Source organism: Fonsecaea monophora, assembly GCF_001642475.1.
Source record: "Fonsecaea monophora strain CBS 269.37 chromosome Unknown Scaff159, whole genome shotgun sequence".
Taxonomy (NCBI): Eukaryota; Fungi; Ascomycota; class Eurotiomycetes; order Chaetothyriales; family Herpotrichiellaceae; genus Fonsecaea; species Fonsecaea monophora.
This window is the reverse complement of record NW_019174090.1, coordinates 38063-53542: the sequence shown is the minus strand read 5'-3', so window position 1 is coordinate 53542 and position 15480 is coordinate 38063. Positions and strand designations below refer to the sequence as shown.

General features: G+C 51.3%; 6 protein-coding genes across 6 annotated transcripts; 3 read left to right on the top strand and 3 right to left on the bottom strand.

The window, feature by feature from the left end:
* Positions 1–3100: 3100 nt before the first annotated feature.
* Positions 3101–3833, bottom strand: AYO21_11444 (hypothetical protein; the record flags this gene model as incomplete). Its single annotated transcript, XM_022661337.1, has 2 exons — positions 3101–3553; positions 3612–3833. The coding sequence occupies 2 exons, from the start codon at positions 3831–3833 to the stop codon at positions 3101–3103; spliced, it is 675 nt and encodes a 224-aa protein (XP_022506371.1).
* Positions 3834–4513: 680 nt separating this feature from the next.
* On the top strand, positions 4514–6195 carry AYO21_11443 (hypothetical protein; the record flags this gene model as incomplete). Its single annotated transcript, XM_022661336.1, has 3 exons — positions 4514–5334; positions 5507–6092; positions 6142–6195. The coding sequence occupies 3 exons, from the start codon at positions 4514–4516 to the stop codon at positions 6193–6195; spliced, it is 1461 nt and encodes a 486-aa protein (XP_022506370.1).
* A 233-nt stretch (positions 6196–6428) lies between these two features.
* AYO21_11442 (tRNA N6-adenosine threonylcarbamoyltransferase) lies at positions 6429–7481 on the bottom strand (the record flags this gene model as incomplete). The annotated part of the gene is made up of 1 exon (XM_022661335.1): positions 6429–7481. One exon carries the CDS (start codon positions 7479–7481, stop codon positions 6429–6431), a length of 1053 nt encoding a protein of 350 aa, XP_022506369.1.
* Positions 7482–8137: 656 nt separating this feature from the next.
* Positions 8138–9767, top strand: AYO21_11441 (hypothetical protein; the record flags this gene model as incomplete). The annotated part of the gene is made up of 3 exons (XM_022661334.1): positions 8138–8288; positions 8342–8934; positions 8997–9767. 3 exons carry the CDS (start codon positions 8138–8140, stop codon positions 9765–9767), a joined length of 1515 nt encoding a protein of 504 aa, XP_022506368.1.
* A 410-nt stretch (positions 9768–10177) lies between these two features.
* AYO21_11440 (hypothetical protein) lies at positions 10178–12045 on the bottom strand (the record flags this gene model as incomplete). The annotated part of the gene is made up of 3 exons (XM_022661333.1): positions 10178–10933; positions 10985–11779; positions 11893–12045. 3 exons carry the CDS (start codon positions 12043–12045, stop codon positions 10178–10180), a joined length of 1704 nt encoding a protein of 567 aa, XP_022506367.1.
* Positions 12046–13239: 1194 nt separating this feature from the next.
* On the top strand, positions 13240–14104 carry AYO21_11439 (calcineurin subunit B; the record flags this gene model as incomplete). Its single annotated transcript, XM_022661332.1, has 5 exons — positions 13240–13372; positions 13468–13520; positions 13579–13652; positions 13704–14038; positions 14094–14104. 5 exons carry the CDS (start codon positions 13240–13242, stop codon positions 14102–14104), a joined length of 606 nt encoding a protein of 201 aa, XP_022506366.1.
* Between the last annotated feature and the right edge of the window lie 1376 nt (positions 14105–15480).

Below are 15480 nucleotides of genomic sequence, written 5' to 3'. Positions count from 1 at the left end.
GGAGTTTATTGTCTGGGGGGCGGGGGCGGGGGGGGGTCCAATGAAGGGGTATGGGACCGAGGAGGTGGCGTCGCTGGCCAGGCTTAGTGTATCTCATACTCGTTCTAGATTATCAATCGTGACTCGTTCGTGCCTTGCACCGGGACCCGGACTAATCTTGGACTTGGCGGAATCACATAATTAATCGATCTAGATTTTTGCCGAATCTCGTTTTTGACATTCAGCACAGCGTCCCACAGTGGTCCAGCATAGTACATATGTGCTATTTGCATCCAAGTGTGCTTTGTTGTTCCACAGAGCCTTGTGATTTCAGGAAATGTGCATCACGTATGCCTCGGTAACCCATGCGACGAGATGAGTCTGCCGACCGGAACTACGCGAGCTGCTGCTGCTGCAAGCAGTTGCTCAATTTGTTCGAAAACTTTCAGCCGAAAAGAACACCTGCGTCGTCATATGGTCACACGTAAGTACCGTGTACAGACATTACTCGACAAGTGTTGTTTCCCATTGCACCCGTCCCTTGTTGTAACCGACCCCTCGTGGAGGATAGTCGCACGGGAATCGATGATTGAGCCGCTAAGACGTGGTTGTCACTAGACACGAGTTACAGACCCTTCTTATGTTCAAGATGTGGGAAGACTTTCAGAAGAAGGCACGTGTGGCAAGCAATTCCAAGTACCCCGGTTTTTTTTTTTATATATGTGCTGCTGGAATTTTTAGCTCACGAAAGTGGCTCGTCCAGGGATGTCCGTTTGAGACACGTTGAAGTTTGTCAGGTTGTCTCGGAACTCGATCAACAACGCAGGTCGGACTCGTCTCAACAAAGTGTCTGTGGCTCCAATGGCGAGCATCCCATCCTCTGTGAAGACGACTCAATCGCACAACCATGGAGCTTAGGAAACACGCAGTCCATCTTGTCGTCGCAGCTGGAACGAGAGTCGTTGCAAAAACTCCGAAGCCAAGATACTCACGACTCTCTTCCTTTCTTTGTTCGAGTAACATCGCTTCGAGGACTTGCGGCTTCGTTTGACCCCGACATTTTCCAACAGTTCGGTCAGCTTACACGTCCTCCTGCCCCCTGGGAGAGCGAGATATTGCAAACCAGTGATCGTCCAGTCGTTGATCAGTTCCCCAATTTCATACTTGACATGCCCGAAGACATTGCGTGCAAACACTGGATGCAAAGCGTGTTGCCTGGCTCAGACGACGCCAATTCACGGCACGGGAACGCTCTGCTGCTGGGGGAGCCCAGGCAGTCAAGTACGATGATACCAGAGCAACTGCAGAGTGACGACAAGACCGACCAGACAAGTGCTTCAGACCCTCTCTCCAGCGTTACAAAGGAGATCGTGGCAAGACTAAATTCGACCATCATCCACAAGGCTCCAAAAAGCCCCATTCGCTTGAAGCCAAGTGCGACACTGGACCAGTGCCTGAGCAGCTTCTTCAGCTCTCGCAACATCCGGCGCTTCATAGATCTTTACTGGCTGACGTGGTACACGCACTGGCCGGTGGTCCACAGAGCGACATTTGTCTACCACGACGCACCATACACTCTGGTTGCGGCAATGGTTCTGATCGGGGCGACTTATTCCGTCGACGCCGAAGACCGTCACTGGGCCAAGGTCTTTTGTGACGCGACAGAGGAGATGATTTTTGGTGACGAGTATTTCGGTGACAGCTCACCTTATTCGGCGTTGAACGCGGCATGCCTCAACAGGCGACTCAGGGCACTCCAAGCGGCTCATGCCATCTGTCTTTACCAATACTGGGAAGGAGACGAGCGAGCAAGACGGCGTGTGAGAAAGCACCGCTATGGAGAGGTGGTCGCGGTAAGTTCCATGTTCTACTAATAGTCAGGCCGTGACTGCAGCTAAAAGAGACCAGATGGCTCGAGAATTGGGCTTCGGCAACGCGATGCATGGCGATTTGGCGTCTCTCACCCTGGCTGATTTCGATTGGCACGAGTTTGCATTGAAAGAAGAACTCATAAGGTTCCGCACGTCCCCGCGACCGTCTTTGATATGTATTACTGACAGCTTTTCCACCCAGGACTTTAAACTACATCATTGTCCTGGACAGTGGCTTTGTCATGATGAACAACATGCCTCCCAGGATCCTCCCTTCCGAGTTGCGCGTTGGCCTAGTCTGCCCCGAAGCCTGCTTTCAGGCGAGTTCGAAATCCGACTGCTTCCATCATTTGAGAACGTGGATGTTGCACCCTCTCTGGAGAGATCGTCGCCTCGCAACCGCAGAGGCCCTCAACATCCTGACTAGCGGCGAAATGGACTCTGAGACTGTCCAATTCTTCACTCACCTCGGTTATGTGAACCTGGGTATTCTGATCATCGGTACGTGGCTTAGCACTGATTGATACGAGGCGTTCTGGATGAGTGAGTGCTATCTAACATGCGTGCACATATGACAGCGATTCATTCTGTGATTTTCTGTATCCGAACAACAGTCGGACTCCAGCACAGCGGCACATCGATTCAGAATTGGCTCCGGAATTGGAACTGCATATGGATGCTCGGCTCGCAGGGGAGTACTCGACAAGCTTTCGGAACACCGTCACCGTCCGAACAGACAGGAGAGCTTTCAGAGGGACGATGGCGAGGTGCCGGCTTCATGAAGGACGCCTTACAATTCTGGTTCTTGGCCCAGATCATGCTTCGCAGCGCCCAAGATGAAAAGACCGATCCACAATATACAGCGTTGACCACCTTGAGCAATTCTCAGACCGAATACGACCAAGCAAGTATGGAAGGTCTGAAAGCTCTTCTCAAAACACAGCATGTCAACCGTCGAAAGGTGACAGAATAGCCCCGGAATCGTGGGTGCATTGTTGCACCATCGTGAGCAAGAACTGCCCGAGAACCAATGTGGCCGTTGACGGCGCAGGGGCGCGACAACACACGCGCCAAGTCAGGCTCCAAACCTAGACGATGCAGCAGAGGTCGAAGTGGTTGGGTAAGTTTCGAGGTACCTGGAGGTGCCCGCACCAGGCTCGGACGATCGCCAGCTGCAACTGTGATGCACATGGACTCACTAGTTGACATTTTGTCGCTCAACCCGAGGAGACCTCCACAGCCAGGGTACGTCAGCGTATAGCAAGAGAATGGCTTGGAAGTGCAGATTCGCCGCTGAATTCCGTATCACTGTTGTCCTCGTCGCTATGTTCCAGGATCGTCTCCTGCAAAAGACCCGGCCAGCTTGGTGCCGTATTCCTTGGGCTCAAAGGGCTCAGCGACGCCGCAGGCACTGCACCTGACAAGGGCATCTTTCTGGCCTCCCGAACCACTTCCTGTAAGAGGGGTTGCGAAGCGATCAATCGGGCCTCGGCAGCCAGTCGCTGTTGTTCCTCTAGCTGTTTCTTTTTCTTTGCCTCCCTTGCCTTTCTGTATGAGACGGCATCGTGGCCCCTGGCTGGAATCGGCCGCGAAACGCTGTGATCAAGGCGGAACACAACAACAATGGCGCGCATGGTGAAATGTAAGGCAATAGCGAGTAGTAGGCCCAGCAGAATCGCACTACCGAGAAAGTACCAAAGCGGCTGGGTGAAAGTCAGCAATTGATTCGGGCAATCAAGGCGCCAGGTATGGGAGACAGACCTCGAAAGCGGCGAAGATGCGCCATGGAAGCAGCAAAGCGTCAGCGATGACAAGCCCCATGTAAATAAAAGGCGCCGATAGAGACGCTAGAATGTACCATATTGCTCTTAAGAGAAACAAGACAGGATACAGCGCGTAGGAGAAGATGGTGAGGGTGTACGAGAGGACGACTCCGGTGACTGAGAGCCATGTCGGCCAACTCGAGTCGCTAGTAGCATTCATTCCTGGACCAGTCGCTGAATCATAGCGAAGACGCGGCACCTGGCAAATCCTCGTCGAGGGATCGTAGGGGCCGTGACCGAAATCAGGTGCTGTGCAACAATTGAGGGAGCTCCAGCATTTGGTTGAAATTTTTTGTTTACCTCTATGTTAGAGCTGAGCCCCAAATCAGTCAGGAAGATGCTCCTGTAACGCGTGCTAGTTACTCTAACACACTGATGACGCCTCGCTCCCCCGCAAACGTTCCTGGAATTAGTTGAAGCTTTAACTATAATGACGCTCTTCTAGCGGGCATCCACTCGTTACTCCGGGCCGAAAGCAGCCTGAACTAGCGCAGCCTTCACTTCACCTGCGCTGCTTGCCCGCTTGATTCGAGCCCCTCTTTTTGTCTTTCACTCAGGGTTCTCTCAACCTCGAACCCACCGTCACCAGAGCTCGGAGGGCACGTCCACATATCCATCAATTTGCTGACACTCCTACCCGGCCGGTTGTGGTCTGTCTCTTGTTTTTGGAATTGGGCACACAACACCGAATGCTCATACACTTGGAGCCAACAAAATTCCGCTCCGACTTCCTATCTCCCTGACTTGGCCTTCCTTGACCAGCTCCCTTCCTACCCATTTCCGCAAGGTGTCGCACGACACTTGAATTCCGTGCTGTCAAAATCGACTTTATCATTCACCATGGGCCAACAACAATCGGCAGAGGATAAAAAGAGCTCGGGTTCCAGATCTGGCACGCCGCAAGCTGAAAGAGAACGCAAGATCAACCAAAGGGTTTCCATTCAAGCTCTCTCCCAGGGTCGAGGCACACCCGTTGACGCTTCTGCTACGAAAGACACCGCTGTCGCCCAAACCACTTCTCAACATCTCGAGAAGCCCGCGTTACAGCAGTACCTTCAGGCCTCTGCTTCTGATTCTCATGCCAGAACCAATAAGATCGAGAGATCCGCCTCGAGGACATCTCGAGAGAAGAGGAATGAGCTGGAATACAGACAGAAACATCAGAACCCGAGCCTGCCACCGGTTGCTGTCCCACAGCCTTCGGGTCCCATGGATGTACCCATTTCACGAAGTAAACAAGAAACCATCGAGGAACGCTTTGATCAGAAGCCAGAGGATTTTCCCGAGGGTCACGCATATGAAGATCGACACTATGCACCTGTGGCTCAACTTCGACCTCCTCGCCTTCCTCTGCCTATTGCTGATGTACCAATACCGGAATCACCAACTCTGGTGCCTGTTGACAAGGGAAACGCCGACGTCCCGATATTCGAGACTGACGATCCTCTGTCCACTGGGGAACCTCCGTTGAGAAGAAGAAGTTCTATGCTGAGCACGAACACACAATCCGAGGATGAGGTTGGCGAAGAACTGCAGCCCTATGCAGTCCACCCTACGACTCAAACTGTTCCGACTGTCATTGAATGGAATCAAGGCGGGCACAAGGTTTACGTTACGGGAACCTTTGCCAATTGGGAAAAGAAATACAGACTGCATCCGAGGTAGGTCGCCTTGCCGTGATTGTCTCTTTGTTGTCTTGCATTCTGGTCTCGACTGCTATGGGGTTGCCAAACTGGGTCATTCATCCCCCCATACTCGAGGAATCAATACTTACCCATGTTGATGTCGTTGCTCTTAACTGTATGATTTCCGATGCTAATACTTGCCCTATAGGAAGAACGCGCCTGGCATGTTCACCACCATCAACCTGCCATCAGGAACCCACCATCTTAAGTTTGTGGTGGACGGAGAAATGGTGACCAGTGCCGAGCTACCAACAGCAGTTGACTTCAACAATTTCTTAGTCAACTACATTGAAATTGCTACGGAAGATGTCACCAAGCCCAGAAGAGAGAGCACCCAACCTGGTACAAAGGCTACATCACTAGTACCAGAGGAACACCGCGAACAAACTGAATCCGGAGAGCAAACACCTGAAGACTCCGATGTGGAAGAGCCACATCTTGAAGAAATTCCAATGGGTGACTGGCGTCAAGTCGTTCCACCATACCTGATCGATGTCGACCTGGCTGAGGAAGACCCGAAATATAAGGCCGCGGGCCAGATCATCCAGGAACTAGGCAATCCACCAGCCCTACCACTCTTTCTGAGCCGGTCTATTTTGAACGGTATTTTGCCGGTCAAGGACGATAACAGCGTTCTGACTCTTCCAAACCATACCGTCCTGAACCATCTCATGACTAGTAGCGTGAAGAATGGTGTTCTTGCAACGAGTGTTACGACCCGATACAAGAAGAAGGTACGTATTGAGTAGACCCGGTACTGACATGGCTGCTGACAATGGGTAGTATGTGACTACGATCTCCTTTAAGCCTGTTCCCAGGGCGCAAACTGCGGAATGACGAATCGTCGCGGGACTTCTTTTCTTGATGACTTGATGGATATGGGTCGGTTTCAAAACATTGCTGAGCGTTTGATAAATTCATAAACACTAGTTGGGAGTGTGTAACAGGGTGGTGCTCGCATGGAGTTTGTGTGACAGAGCAGATATCACACAGCCTTTCTCCACTCTGAAGACATGTCAGAGTCATCACAATATAGAGTCGTTTGGGTTCATTCGAGTTGATGAAAAGACTCATTCATCCCTCCATGCAACAAACACATCATCGGTTCGGAATCGTTGCGTGCATGTACTATCCTCGACCGTCGTCGTGAATCCGGTCTGATATGCGAGTAATCCGGCATGCGCAATCATAATCCCGTTATCGATACAAAATCTCTCATCGGTCGCATATACGTCGCCGCCTCTGCTCCTCGCCATGGTGCCCATCATTTCCTGCAGACGCTCATTGCATCCGACTCCTCCGACTATGAGGACCTGGTTTGAGCCAACATGTGCCATGGCACGTTCGGTGATTTCGACGAGCATCGCAAAGACAGTCTCCTGCAGCGAGAAGCAGAGATCCTCTGGTGAGACTGAGTTTCCTGTATTCGGGTCCTTCAACGTGCCGTTCTTCACCTGGGTGGCTAACTCGTCGACACGTGCTAGGATGCCGGAGAATGAACAGTCCATCCCCTTGACCGCGTAGGGCAAGTCGACCAGGGTGTTGCCAGACTTGGCGAGTTGCTCAATGTTGTACCCGGGCGCCGGATCATTGGGGATGTTTAACGTGCGTGCGAACCGGTCCAGACAATTCCCCACCGCGATGTCGAGCGTTTCGCCAAATATGCGGTACCGATTCGACGTGTATGCTATCACCTGGGTGTTTCCGCCGGAGACGTAGAGGACGACCGGGTTCGTGGCGCCCGTGATCGATCGGCCCATCTCTATGTGTCCAATGCAGTGGTTCACACCTACCAGAGGTTTTCCCCAGAGAAGAGATAACGTGCGCGCGGCCAGAGCGACGGATTGCAACGGCGCACCCATGCCGGGCCCTTTGGTGTAGCATATACAGTCGATGTCAGCGGGGGTGAGGTTCGCCTCACGGAGAGCGCTGGAGACCAGGGCCGCGACGTGACTGCGATGGTGCAAGGCTGTGTCTTTGGGCAGGAAACCCGCGCCGGGAGGAGCATGATAGGTATGCCGAATGTTCGACAGGATCTGCACCGGCTGCCTCTTGTCCTTGGAATGCAGGATTATTCCTACGCCCAGTTTATTGGCGGAGCCTTCTAGGCCGAGCGCGATCATGTTAATGAAATGTGACAGAGCTGCCCTGGCGCTCTTGCGAATGGACGCCTCCACTCAAACCCGACTTGAATGTGGCGGTAATTCTTGTTGACTGCACAGATGCCGGCGCCGGGTTTAAGTAGAGGTTGGCAGGACGGCTGTGAGTTAGGTAGAAAAACGGAACCTTTATACGTTTCTCAGATCTAAGAGTCCACTTGTATAGTCGGCGGATGATCAATATGTGTTCCGGTCCAGCGCGAAGAAGGCCTCAATTCTGGATATCGGTGGAGTCCTTCGTGGTATTGTCAATGGAAAGCAGGAGGGTATCATATGAACAAGATTCGGCCAGGATCGATTCGTCGTGCGCTTTACTGGTGCAGATTTCAACACAAGAACCACAGATATGCTCGACTGATGATCTGGTGGTCAAAAAAGTTCGCCTCAAGGCTCTGAATCACAGGGATTGAGGCAAGTGCGGAGTCGATTTATGCCACTGCCAGAGGCTGACAGGCATTCCAGCCAATCGGAGATGATGAAATTGATCCGTTCTTGGCTGCCAACTGATCTCGGTCATTCTTCATCCCACTATACTTACTCTTCCCACACAACTACTACCCATTCCTCGATTCTCATTCTCTGTTTTTCTTGTTTCTGACTACATTGATTCTTTGATAGCCATGGTTGACGTTGTAGAACCAGTTGGGCGCTTAGATTTCGACCAGGCCACTGCTCACTTCGTCGAATGGTTCACGGCCGCTGAAGGGACTCGGTTGAGTCCCAAGGTCCAGCTCAAGGATCTGAGGAGCGAGAATGCGGGAAGGGGAGCTGGTCTGATGTGCCCAATTTTCGTCTGAAAGCAAACAACTGACTTCTCTCTCCAGTTGCTGTCAAGGATATCGAGGAGGATGAGGAATTATTCGCTGTTCCTCGGTCTCTCGTCCTCACAGCCACGACCTCAAGCATTCCACCTGCGGTACTCGAACCTCTCAGCGAATCCGGGCAGTGGGTGCTGTTGATTGTCACTTTGATCTACGAATACCTGCGAGACGAAAAGTCACCATGGCACGCCTATTTCCAAGTCCTTCCTACAAAGTTCGACAGTCTCATGTTCTGGACCGATGCAGAGCTCAAAACGTTGCAAGCCAGTGCTGTGGTTGATAAGATCAGGAAGGACCACGCTGAGGAGTCTTGGAAAGAGGAAATGTTGCCGGTTATGCTCTCACATCCTGATCTGTTTCCTGTTGCTGGTCACAGTGACGCAGACCGCACAAAAGAATTGATCAGACTTGCTCATATGGCAGGAAGCTCTATTATGGCTTATGCTTTTGACATTGACAAGGATGATGACAGAGATGATGCGAACAATGGTTCGGAGGACGAAATGGAGGTCGACGACGACGACGACGACGACGAGCCACTCAAAGGGATGGTGCCTTTCGCTGACATGCTCAACGCAGATGCTGACAGAAACAACGTGTGTAATCTTATTTTACCCGTTTGCTTTGTTTAATGACTGACTGTTACGTTTGAATGCAGGCACGACTTTTTCAAGAAAATGACTACCTGATCATGAGATCTACCAAGCGGATCAAAGTCAACGAACAGATCTTCAACGACTATGGCCCGCTCCCACGCTCAGATCTCCTCCGCATGTACGGTTACATCACCGACAATTATGCTCAATATGATGTTGTCGAGATATCCCATGACCTTCTTCTTGAAGAAGCACGCAAGAAGCATTGCGTGAAGCATTGCATGAAGGATTCCACGACAGCTTGCGCGAGGTATGCGGCATGGTTGGAACGAGCGGAACAACTCGAATCAGTTGGTTGTATCGATGATGGCTATGCCATACCTAGACCTCCACCGGAGGTAGAAGAGCTTGCGCAGGCCATACCGGGACCACTACAATTACTTTTGCGCGCTATGTGTTTCGACTCCGCCAAGACGACTCACAAAGATCCCATCACCATCAACGAGGCTACGCTACTACAGTCTGTTCTCACAAAGAGGCTGGCAGAATACGATACTTCTCTGGATGCCGACCGATCTCTTTTGGATGCGCTGGCTCGTTCCGAACCAGACCCAACACTTATTCCTTCTGGTTGTAACAAGCATCGATTCGCCATGGCGCTGCAAGTCAGAGTCGGAGAAAAGGAGATATTCCGCCGGCTCATTGGATTGTGTCAAGCCCATCTTGCACAAATGAACCAAGAGATCACGGCAAGGCCTGCCAAACGGCAAATCAACGATGACTCGGACAAAAACCCCAAAAAAGCAGCGCGGAAAGGCAAAACACGCAGCTAAAACTCGACAGCAGCAGTCGAAGCATTCTGCCTCAACCCGGCTGCGATTCAAGACCACAATATGCCATCGGAGTGATAGGCTTGAGCAACGCACGACTCTCGGTTTTCCAAACAACATATTTTACGATGTTATCATCATTTTCATCTGCGAAGGCGCTGGCCTCGGTACTATGTACAGTTCTATCATCCTTCAGATGACCCTGTCGGCTCAACCTCGCCGCCAAGGAAGCTCATGAGCCCCATGGAACTTGATGCGTCATTGTACAATTCCACCAACGAGGGCGATTCTGTTGCCACTGGGATCTCAACAACAGCCCGGAATCGTCCGAACGCTGAGAAGAGAGTCTTGTGAATTGTACTCTCTGAGACAGTGAGAAGGGAAAAGATGTTATCCAAAATAATCATGACATGTCAAGAAGGTGCAGGTGTGGCTTGTGCATGCTGTCCTGCTGGAGAGGAGTGACTTGGGCCTCCGGCCTCAGACTGTGATCTCCTTGCCGCTATTAATTGTGCATCGGTAGGTCGGCTCGCGCCGATCAGATACGCTCGCTGGGACATGCGAGCAAAAGTTAAGTCAGGTACAGTGGGATCGGTGTCAGAGAAATCGTCGTCGTCCGAGTCAAATTTGAACCGATCGTCTTTGGACCAATCATCTGCCGTGAAGTCTCGTCGCACTCGAGGGAGCCTTCGATCAATTATGATGCGGCCGCCACGACCTATCCTCCGTCTGAAGGAAGGCATATGTCCGACAGAATCTTCATCCGCGGGACTGGCATATCGAAAAGGTGTTGATGCTCGGGATACGTCTTTCATCACCACGTCGGTCCCATTCGGCAATTCCTGTGACTCTTCATCCGAGATACTAGCTGGCGGTGTTGGCAAATATTCAGTCGCAGCCATTGCCTCACGGAAATGTTCGCCAGGCGAAGGATAATCGTCTTCAAGCTCAGGGGTAAGAGGTGCCATGGTCTTGTCGACGAAACCCTCGTTCCATCTGATGTGTTTCTCAACGTTGGTTTGAATCTCCTTTTGCACTTCACGTTCCCGAGCATTGGCAACTTCTTCCAGCGTGCGCAGTTCGGGACCAGGACCAGAAGCCATGGGCATTCTGAGCTGCTGGGCGAGGGCGGCTTGATTGGGCGTCATGCCTGGGGGTATTTTTTGCTTCTGGAGAGGAGGTGAGTTTAAGTCCATTCTTGTCGAACGGGGTCGCTTTACCTTTTGATTGATGAGGAGGTCATCATCGCCTTTCATACCCAATTTCCTCTTTGTGTCACGGAGTGCCTGCCGCTGCTCGAAGACCAGTTGGTCGACCTCAAGAGATTCTTTGCGAAGCTGCTCTCTTCGCTTGACCATCAGCAGCATGTTTCTCGCTGTCTCTAGCTCCATACGGAGTTTTCGCAGCTTCTCAGCACTCTGCGCATCACGATTTCTGGTCTTCCGAATTTGTCGCAGTTCACGCCGTCTAAAGCATACATATGGATCGCTGTCGTCGGACTCCTGACCAGTCTCGAACTTGAGCCGAGGGGCTAATGGACGATTACCAGTCGCCGAGCGCCGTGATTTCCAGTGCTCATATATGAACCTGGAAAGGTTGCGGACAAAAGGAGGGATGGTATCATCGATTTGCTCCTCGAGTTCTTCTAAAGGTAAGACGGGGGGACTATCGACGGCAGCAAAAGGTTGTTTTGCCTGTGCGGTTTCCTCGAAAAAATTCATGACCACTTCAAACTGGTCCTCGGTGCACGGCTCCTGTCCAGCAGGCAATTTACCGTTGATCAATTTCAAGGCAAGTTCGTCTTCCTCATCCATGCAATACGCGACTCCTGCACAGTCTTCGACTGTGGCGGAGGAGCGTATATAGGTGGCGGGTTGTTGAAACCCTCTTGGGTAGAGGACGTCATATTGGACATCACTGGCGATGGTAGGTGGAGTTGGGATGTAAGCATCTTTGATTTTGGCATCAGCTTTGGCGATTTCAGATGCTTTGATGGCTTGTTGAAGATGGTATTCCTGTAAAGCTGTGAGTGTTGTGCCAAGATGTGATGACTAAGCCAGGGAGAAGAGGACACAGCGACAAGAAGAACGGGTGGAAGAAGAGGTGACGAGGACGAGAGAAGACATACTGATTCCTCGGCTTTTTCAACGCCGGTTTCTATTGCAGCACGTTGGGTATCGTAGTCGGAAAGAGGATCAACTTGATCCTCGCGGAAAATCTGGACATTTTGCTTGGAGTTGAGTTTCTTTGGGCGGGTGGCGCGGCCGCGGGTGGTGGACATGAGGATTTTTTTCAGAGTCAGAGTGGTGACTCCCTCATGGAGGGAGGAGTGAAACCACACCCGCCAACACGCACCACAACAATGTCAACGACCACGGTGAAAAAGTAGCAAAACGGGGTCGATAATTCCTCAATTTTGCATCACTAGTAATTTGATGCACTCTGACTATTAGTCCGTTTTCAAAATGATGAAAAGGACAAAATTAGGTCGACGATGGTGGATGACTTTTGATGGCAGGCAGGGTGCTGGAGTTGTGGTGGTGCAGTTGGAGGTGAAGCAGTGGGAAAAAGAGGGTGAAAACTCCAAGGGCAGAGTGACGGGGGATCAGCTTTGCTGCTGCGCTGCCACCAGTTGCGGGACACCCACCAGTTGGGAAGTGAGAAAGGGGGGGTCAAGGTGCGGGAAGTTGTTCAGGTGGTAGTGGTGGTGGTAGCCTAGAAGCTAGTAACTTTGGGCATTCATAGGGGGGCCTCGGGCCCAGTACTATGACAGCACCACCAAGCAAACACCAAGCACCACCACACTGGCCAAATTATTCGGGCGCTCATTCTGGCAGTGACCGACCATCTTCAGCGCCCATTTCTACTGTAACACCCCGGACGGGATGAAGGCACATTATATCCCGTATATCACATTCTATCTCGCTCCCAATAAGATATCTTACATCATATGTAGGTAAGGTCATGCGTGATGGGTGACTCTAAGACTTCAAGTACCTACTACCTAAACGTCATCCTCGCTGAAGTCCATTCACTCACAGACCTCATAATTCACCTGTAGTCAACATACCACAACCTGTTGTGGAAGGAAAGAAATTTGCCCTGCAGTCAGCCACATTAATCTCAAGCCACTTGTGGCACTCTGGGCTAACCCCGTTCAAGTCAACATGCACGTGACTCTCAGCTGCTTCACTCGATTGGGCGAATCGGGCACCGTTTAATAGGTACCTCGAGAAGCGAGAGCCGCCCCCATGTGCATCACATCTTTGAAACTCGCCTGGCACTCCGTAATTTTGAGACTCTTTTTCAGCTCTCAAACTAGCCTTCTCACACTCTCAACTCGATTTCCTACTTTCGACCTTCACGCACCTAGACGAGTCCTCCGATAGAGCCCTCAGAACCCCTTACCTCCTCCCTCAAGCGCGACAACACCTACGACTCCAACTGCGATTGTCACACCCCTCAATCGCCCTCCATGGCTACGCCAGCATTCGGCGCCCAAGCCTCCACCGTTGCAGAACCCAACAATGCCGCTCTATACGATGCTCGAAGACGGCAGCAAGTCACTGGCTCTCAGATCCTCGACAATATTGTCTCCTTCTCAAATTGTACGTCGCAGTCTCCATTAGATTGCAAAGCGGTCGTGGGGCTCTCGCACGAGGGAGAATAACCCAGCACGTGCTAACAACTGCCTCTCCAATAGTCGATCGCGATGAGGTGGACAGGTTGCGAAAACGGTTCATGAAGCTGGATAAGGTGAGATCGATATCTTCAGTGTATATTGTTGGGTGAAATTGACATGGGGCCACTCTAGGACAATAGCGGCACTATTGAACGCGAAGAGTTCCTTTCTCTACCTCAAGTGTCCTCGAACCCTTTAGCGACAAGGTATAGGGACCTGTCCTCCTTCCCGGGTGGTTCTAGCTAATCTCTCTCCAGAATGATAGCCATCTTCGACGAAGATGGAGGCGGCGACGTCGACTTCCAAGAATTCGTGCTTGGCCTTTCTGCCTTCTCCTCCAAGGGCAACAAAGAAGAAAAGCTGAAGTTTGCCTTCAAGGTCTACGACATTGACCGGGACGGATACATCTCCAATGGAGAGTTGTTCATTGTGCTCAAGATGATGGTTGGCTCGAACCTGAAGGATCAACAACTGCAGCAGATTGTGGACAAGACAATCATGGAGGCGGATAAAGATGGTGACGGCAAGATCAGCTTTTCCGAGTTCACACAAATGGTTGAGAGCACGGATGTCAGTATGAGCATGACGCTGGGTGAGTTTTGAAGACCTTTGAGGGCAAGTTACTGTGGACACTGACTTGGTGATAGATCAATTCTGAGGCTGGCATGGCGTTGCATTGCAGATATTTTCATGGCTGATCAGCGAATACGACACATACCTGTGATGAGTAATGATACACACAACTCGACAGACGCCAGGGTTGTCATGTCGAGATAGTCCGCTACCAACGAAAGGAGATGCCCAAAATACCCTGCTCTTATCAACGCTTCTGTATGGTTTTTCCGTTGCTGGTACTCTACTGAGCCTTCAGTGAAGAATTGCGGAGGTTGCAGTCCCAGCAGTCTTTCTGATCCGCTTCGATGCCATATCTCGTCCGCCCAATGACCACGCTGCTGCCAGTCCAAAGCTATGGCACGGCAGCCTCCCTCATTACCTGGCACTGCTTCTGCTCATGCTCATGATATGTGGCCAGCTAAGTCTCGGCTCGATCTCGGCTTCAGTTCTACTTTTTCTTGTCCACGTCCGAAAGATCTTGATCGAGTGACTGCTGCTGTTTCTTTATTCGCTGTTGTGATCTTCTCGATCGAACGGTCATTTTATGATGCAGAGCTGCTGGTAGGTCAGCTGTGAGATTCGTCTTCTCGGTGTCGATTAGCTCCCGTTCAAAACGATCGATGAAGTCCACGGAATCTTCATCTTGGTACGAGATCCAGTCCTTGTCCTTGCCCTTGTTCCCGCAAAGGCATTTGAACCTGGGCGCCTCGATGCTGCCTCCACAGCAAGACTAGCAAATCCCAAGAGTGCGAAGGCTTTGGGTCGATGTCTGGGCCCAACGTCGACAGTGTACACGCTTGATGCGGCATATACAGTATCAAGTACTCCGGATAGATATCCCTTAAGGTATGTACCATATTCACAATGTCGGTATCTACTCCTTGCTTATTTCCCAACCTACCCTACCGGAGGGAGGGACGAATACCACGACTTCAACCTGAACTAGTGTTCTACTAGTTCAGCATTGGACCTCATTAGACCCGACACAAGGCGGACTAATGGACTCTTGAAAAGTCTTGACTACGTGGCCACCTACCCATGGCGCCAGGTTTTGGTCAGTGGCATCGATAGATAATCTCATTAGCTCCATGTTGTGGGATAGTGGCTGGTCGGTTTAGTGGGTGCTAATGTTGACGCTTTGAAAAACAGGTGCCGTTTCGGGAATGGGTTCGTTCGTCCAGGCTGTCTAAATGCCTTGACAGAAGTACCTCCCCCCTAGTTACTCCAACGTGCGGACAAGGCTACACTGCAGAGTCTCATGTACGTGCTGATATGCTGGAGGTATCTGCACATCTTACGCTCCTTACATGGCATGCGTGGTGAGAATAAGTATATCGTCTTGTCTAATGTCCTCTAAGAAAGCGTCCAAGTAAGTGAACTCTTCGACGCATAAACGCATGGAACACTTCGAGTCGCTTC